This window comes from Drosophila melanogaster, chromosome 3L (assembly GCF_000001215.4).
Source record: "Drosophila melanogaster chromosome 3L".
Taxonomy (NCBI): Eukaryota; Metazoa; Arthropoda; class Insecta; order Diptera; family Drosophilidae; genus Drosophila; species Drosophila melanogaster.
The window spans coordinates 8,646,939-8,653,585 of NT_037436.4; the positions used below are offsets into that span (position 1 = coordinate 8,646,939).

The 6,647-nt window shown below is 47.1% G+C and overlaps 2 protein-coding genes across 3 annotated transcripts; one reads left to right on the forward strand and one right to left on the reverse strand.

Annotated features, from left to right (window-relative positions):
• Positions 1-206: 206 nt before the first annotated feature.
• Positions 207-4,073, forward strand: Pex7 (Peroxin 7). Of its 2 annotated transcripts, NM_139994.2 has the most exons (4): positions 207-316; positions 2,591-2,700; positions 2,769-3,521; positions 3,604-4,073. In NM_139994.2, exons 2-4 carry the CDS (start codon positions 2,609-2,611, stop codon positions 3,776-3,778), a joined length of 1,020 nt encoding a protein of 339 aa, NP_648251.1. In that variant the 5' UTR covers positions 207-316; positions 2,591-2,608; the 3' UTR covers positions 3,779-4,073. The 2 variants fall into 2 exon arrangements, with proteins under 2 accessions (NP_648251.1, NP_001137914.1); NM_001144442.1 differs by lacking the exon at positions 207-316 and having other exon boundaries at positions 2,533-2,700.
• Arr2 (Arrestin 2) lies at positions 323-1,998 on the reverse strand. The gene is made up of 3 exons (NM_079252.3): positions 1,032-1,998; positions 770-964; positions 323-707 (listed from the first exon to the last, which is right to left on the reverse strand). Exons 1-3 carry the CDS (start codon positions 1,885-1,887, stop codon positions 553-555), a joined length of 1,206 nt encoding a protein of 401 aa, NP_523976.1. The 5' UTR covers positions 1,888-1,998; the 3' UTR covers positions 323-552.
• Positions 4,074-6,647: the final 2,574 nt, after the last annotated feature.

Sequence of the window (6,647 nt, forward strand, 5' to 3'; positions counted from 1 at the left end):
CCGTTAGAGCCGGCCATATCCAGTTCTGGTTGATCCTGATTGGTGGAACACATATCCTGGCAGCCTGTTGCTTCTTGCAAGGGGTTGAAAGCCTACGATGTGACCTATAAGCATTGGGCTTTTCAACCCCCTGTCATCGTTGAAAAATCACCCTTAGAATTCCTGCCAGCAGATCCTTCGTCGTCGAGCTGCGCAGTTGTTTAGATCATTCGACTTCTGAAGTTGAAACCCACAGCACCGCCAAGAACAATCCACTACCAAAAACCGAATCCTTACCGAATCACTTTTGGATACTACATCGCAAACGAGAGAAAAGGTGAGTGCTTTTGATAGCCATAACACATTTATAATATAGCGACACGAGGTCTGTTCAACTCATCAACATGCATATGTACGGGTACAAACTCCAGATCCACCAAAGTTACATTATAGATACGATTATAATACAAAGATTGTGGCCTCCACGAGAGACTGCTGCAACAAATTTTCAGTGCTTTCGATTTAGTTCAATTCGGTTCACAACAGAGCTAGAAGAGATTGAAGATCGGTGGCCTAGTCCGCCATGTTCACATTGTTCATGCGCATCTTGGCGAAGTCCTCGAATACAATATTATCGTCATCATCCTGGTAATAGCCCTTCACATTGCGGTGCTGCTCGATGGACTTCATTTTCTTCATGGCATTCGAGCGCTTCTTCTCAATGGTTCCTATACCACATCAAAGGAATTACAAACTAGAAGTCAAGTTCAAGTAATCTTCTAAAGCTTACCAGGTGCCGGTTGGAGTAGCTTGAAGGGCACATCCGTCTGCATTTCACCTCCCAGAGTGCCGCAGTTGAGCTTAATGCGCACCGAGTACGAGATGACAATACCACAGGCATCTCCCGTGGACTTGCCCTCCTGCACCATGGTGGATGAAGCCAGGTTGACATCCTCGTCCTTCAAGTGACCATCCAGGGCGATACCTGAGTTCACAATTAAATAATCCATTAGAAACTATCCAGAATCACAACTATCACATCCAAATCCTACCATGGCGATCCTTGTTGTTAGCCGCCAGCGGAATCAAGTAGAAGGTCTTGGTGAGATTGGCGCCCGGAGTGATGGGGCAGCCCTCCTTGGTCTCCAGCTGGGCCACATGCTTGCTGAACTGGGCGTTCACCATGGTGATCTCAGTGTGCTGCACAATGAAGCACTTGATGCTCTTCACGGACTTCTTGGAGTTGTTCGACACCTGGACGGTGGCAGCCGTCTTCTCGCCATGATAGTAGATCTCCCTGTCCAGCGTAACCTCCAGACTGATCTTGCCATTCGAGAAGGTGAATCCCTTGCTGACCAGCGAGCTGGGCAGACGCTGGCCACGATTGAGGGGAGCGTACTGCAGCTTCTTGATCACCAGACTGACCATGCTCCGCTTGTGCTGGCGATCGTCCTCGGAGTCGCCCACAAATGCCCGGATGGTGTACTCGACGCCCAGGGGCTTGCCATTGTCGTCGCCCTCCTGCTGCAGAGTAACGGAGCTGGGCGAATTGGGCGGGAAGTGGAAGGTGAACGGATAGGCGTTGCTGCCCAGTTTGCGGACCAGCTTCTCCTGCATCGGTGTCATCTCCATGTTGGGATTGGTCATGGGCACAATTTGCTCCCGGCACAGGATAAGCTCCTTGGAGAACTTCACTCCCATGACCTCGTCCTCCTCGCGACCATAGCGATAGGTGGTGGCCAGTTGGCCAAAGACTTTCCTGTTCTTTAGATAGTCCGGTTCCACCACAATCACTCCATCGACGGGATCACAGTAGTCGATGTGGTCGATGAAGTCGCGGCGTCCCAGATAAAAGGTGACCTTGCCGTTGGGCGTGGCCTTCTTAAAGACCTTCACGGATACAACCATTGTGGATTAGTGGATTTCTTTGATTCCTGGCAAATGCAACTGGGCAATTCGAGGCTAAGTCGGGCGATGCGCGTTATAGAGTTTTCCGTTCGGCGGAGGAAAATGCGAAACCCAAGTGCCGTACAACCTGCTTATATACCTTTGCCCTGGCCCTGTCCGTGGGTCTTCATTCTGGCCACTAACTGGATTTGCTCGTTATGCACTTGTTTGTTGGCTTGTCCAACACGACAATAAGATAGAACCATAGGAACTAAGGGAAAACTGCAAACAAGCTGCTTCCAGGGGTTGTTCTATTTTCTGCGCAGTTTGCCACTTGCCCGAGCAAATTGGCTAATGTCAAGTATCTTTTTCCGATTTTCCGACCTAGTACGAGGTCATTTGGCCAACTGTTGAATAATTGAGCATGGTAGGTTGGAGCTGGATTAGCATCCGATTTGGTGTTACCGGGTTGTTATCAATCGGCCAGTTTTGTTCTCTCTTAGCCAAACATCAGTGGGCAGCAAGGAGAAACCTTAGATGTTTTTAATTTTGTTATGTATCAAACGTCGATATATTGATTTTAATGTGAGAGGTATAATTGAAATTGGCATTTCTTACAACTAGCTTACCAAAGGTCGCAATTCATTGTAGTTAATGTTAGATAATATTTAAGGTCCAGAGAAATTGGTATTATTTTGAATCTCTCCTTTTTTTTTCTTTGCAGTTGAGATCTAGAACCAAGATGCAGACACAGACACACACCACCACAGACCGACATGGCTATAGCCTGCGCTTTTCGCCTTTCGAGGCTAACTACTTGCTGCTAGCTACAAGGTGAGATCAATCTTAAGCTCTAAAACCAACAATATACTAATAGAAAACCATTTTTTTTCGATACCCAGCCAACTGTACGGTCTTGCTGGAGGTGGTTCCCTCTTTCTGCTGGAACAGAACTCCAACACAAATTCCTCATCCACAGATGGCCAGAGTCTCGGAGAGCTGTGCCGCCTAGAGTGGTCCGATGGATTGTTCGACGTCGCCTGGTGTCCGTATGCCGCCGATATCGCCGCCACTGCCTCCGGAGATGGATCGCTTCAGATCTGGTGCGGATTGGATGGCGAATCGGCGAGCAACCAGCTGACGCCGAAACAGCCGCTGATCTGCCTGCAGGAGCACAAGAACGAGGTGTACAGCCTGGACTGGGGCGAGAAGTGGAACTACCACACGCTGCTCTCGGGCAGCTGGGATTGTACACTGAAATTGTGGGACTGCAACAGACAGAACTCCATCACCACATTTGTGGGCCACAACGATCTGATCTACGGGGCCAAGTTCTCGCCCCTGATCGCCAATCTGTTTGCAAGCGTAAGTACCGATGGACATCTTAACTTATGGAACTCTCTTGACTTTGCAGGTAAACCCCTGATGAGCATCGAGGCGCATGCGAGTGAGGCACTATGCTGCGACTGGTCGCACTTCGATCGCAATGTCCTGGTCACTGGAGGTTCGGACGGTCTGATCCGCGGCTGGGATCTGCGCAAGATGAGGACGCACGTCTTTGAGCTGTACTCTGGAGAATTCGCTGTCCGGCGATTGGCCTGTTCACCGCACTCGGCAGCGGTCTTGGCATCGGCCAATTATGATTTTACCACAAGGTAAGTGGAATGATCTTAGGCTTTCAAAAAACAGGACATTTTTATGGTTAGTAACAACTGTCCACTTTTGTCACCTTTTTAGGATTTGGAATCTGGAGCGTGGTGAGTCCGCCCAGGAGGTCAATGCGCGGCACACGGAGTTCGTGTGCGGATTGGATTGGAATCCCCACAGGACCCATCAGTTGGCCGACTGTGGCTGGGACTCGTTGGCCAACGTTTATACCCCGCAGTGTCTGAGCGGTGATCTGGTCGTCTAGGTTAGTACAGGGCATGCCCAAAACTGGAAACTGGAACTGGTACTCCCTAAATACCGAAAACACATGTGATAAGGCGCTAGTGGCGTCGAAATAGCCAGGCCTACAAGCGGTGCACCGTTATTACGATAGCTGAGCTATATGCAATGCCTATAAGGAACTGTAAGGAACCGAAGACAAGGACTCATCGGCGCAACGATGACGTGTAAATAGCTGTGTGATAAACGCTGAACGGGCTAAAACCTCAAGCAGGTGCTTCAAAATGTCAATAAAAGCTTACATATATCACGAGTATTATATGAATTATATGGGTTTTCTGCGCTGCTCTGTATGTTATTATGGCCTTCGCAATAAGTTTCTTGGCCCCTGGCTATAATTTGCACTCGGCCCTTGTCTTAACAAGAATTTAACGGATCACGGAATTGGAGTTCGAATTGGTTAGGTGGCAAAGAGCCAGCCAGACGCTGACGGAGATTGACTTGGCATCCTTATCCGGTTGGCTTAACTCTGACCAAACAAACACGCAATAAAGCGCTAATTTGCTGCAACGTTTTATTGCCCGAGTGGAGCCGAAATCCCTGTCATTCCCGGAATTGACACAGCCAACAAGGTGGATATTGCCCAAAGGTGTGCCAGCCATCGCACCTTTTCGGCATGGCATGGTGTGAAATGGCAGCAGTTGCTCCCTGCGAACTCAGATCACAGATCCCAGATCCTGGCACCCCGATCCCGTCATTATCAACAGACTGCGCTTTAACTGCCACTCGGGGCAAATATTTGCTTTGAAGCCAATTGGCGCTGATTTCTTCTGACAATTGGGGGCAGATCAGGAGGACCTTACTCTCGATTCTCGACACCAGGGAACAGCAGCTGCTGACCCGTAATTATCTGCTCGCCAGTCAAGTGATGCCAAAATTGATATTAATGCCTTGTTTGTGTTAATAAAAATCGGTTATTCGGAGCCTGCCAAGCTGAGAGGTGCTGAATTTATCCTTAGGCGAAGACAGATCTTGATGGGAATTCGGCACCTCATTTTATTTTAAATAATTATTTAATGAAGGAGTGTTTTGCCAGTATGTATTATTTGTTTTAAGTTCGGTGCCGAAACTTGTGCAGCTGAATTTTTCTTTGGTAAAAAAAGCTTAGCATCAAACATGATAGTTGTGTAAATATGAATAAAATAAATTATGTTATTATGTTGTGTCATGTCATGTTATGTTATGTTATTATGTTATAATGTTGTTACATTACATAAGAAATTTTGAAATATTTTAAATTTATGGTTGCAACGGTTTGTGCTATAAATATGTGGCGCCGCCTATCGGTAGTTTACAGTACCTGTCTATTTTACATGCATTCTACATACATGCACTGCTTGCGAATACATATCAAATTAATATGCACTGCTTTATAACGTTAATTTGAATATTTCGACGCAAACTACAACAAATATTCAAAAAAATTTCATTCTGAAATGTATTTTATATAATTTAAATATAAGAAATAACATTTTATATTCAGTTTATTCGACAATAATCATTTGTACATTTTAAGACCCATTTCGAGTCTTTGCCGTCATTAAAATGAAACGCAATTTTGAATGAAGCCAAAGTCCTTAAAACTACAGACAGTAATTTCGCGCAAAAGCCAAACAGTCGTTGCCAACTATAAATTAGCGCCAAACAAAGTTGCAAGCCGAAGGCGGCTGGCGAGCGAAAAAAAAAATGGTCACTTACCGCGAGTCCGCGTTGTCTAGCCCATAACCTTGAGTTGGCCCTGGCCCCACGGATATCGTCAATGTCAAGGTTGCGTTGTTCTTGGGCTGCAGCTTGTTATAAATAAACGGAGAGCAGAAGTGTATTTCAACACCCAGCACGCGAGGAGGCGATCGCTTCTGCTTCGGCAGCTCCAACAAAACGAGTGCCTCCCTTCGGGAGATCGGGATGAGATGGTACGGTATGGTATGGGATTGTATGGTAAGGTATGGGGGGATGGGACCCCTTATCGTCAGCAGGTTCTGAATCGTGTCTCTACCTGGGTCTCCACAGAACTCCACACACTCCACGCGCCTCGCTTTGCAGTTCAACAATTTAAATTGCCTCCACGAGCATTTTGATGGCGATCACGCGCCCCCTTTGAAATCTCGCTGCCCAATCTGCGCCATAAAGGATCCGCAAACGACGACGACGACGACGACGATGATGTCGAGTCCGTTCTGTTTTTTGTTCCCTGTGCTCCCTGGCATACTTCCACTGATACCGTCTTCTTTTTACGACTGCTGTCGCTGGTATTAATTTTGTTTCAGCGTTTTGTTTCTGGGGCCTTAATCGTCACCGTTCCGTTTGGTTCTTTCGCCTCATTCGGTTCCTTTGGTCAGCTAACACGTGTAGTTGGCATCGAGACCTCCTTCGGTGCACAGTTGGTGCATCATCACAGAACATACCGCAAACTAGATGGTTTTTCTCTGCGCGTTCATAGTTCCACTTTGGAGTGGGCGTAACACAAGGGCAATCTTGATAAGGAGATCGTTCGTTTAAGGAAAGACAAAAAAAAAGTGCCGGAAATAATTGTCAGTGGAGTGATTAGGGCTGCTGTTCTAGCACAGCTACCTGTCTTCACCGGGCTAATGAAGCAGGAATCACACACATCCTTTTCGGGTTAATTAAAAATTCAAAGAGCCAGCCAGGATGTGGCTACCGTTAGATTCGGTGTGAATTTATTCACCTGGGCACTACTAGGCTTCATTTATTCATAAGATTTCGCTGCGTGGCGACAGGAAACTCTTGACGAGGTGTTGAATGCCCAATTTCCGTGAGTCTGAGGCCTGGAAATTACCTAACCTACGCACGCCGTGATCCTCTCGCAGATCCTC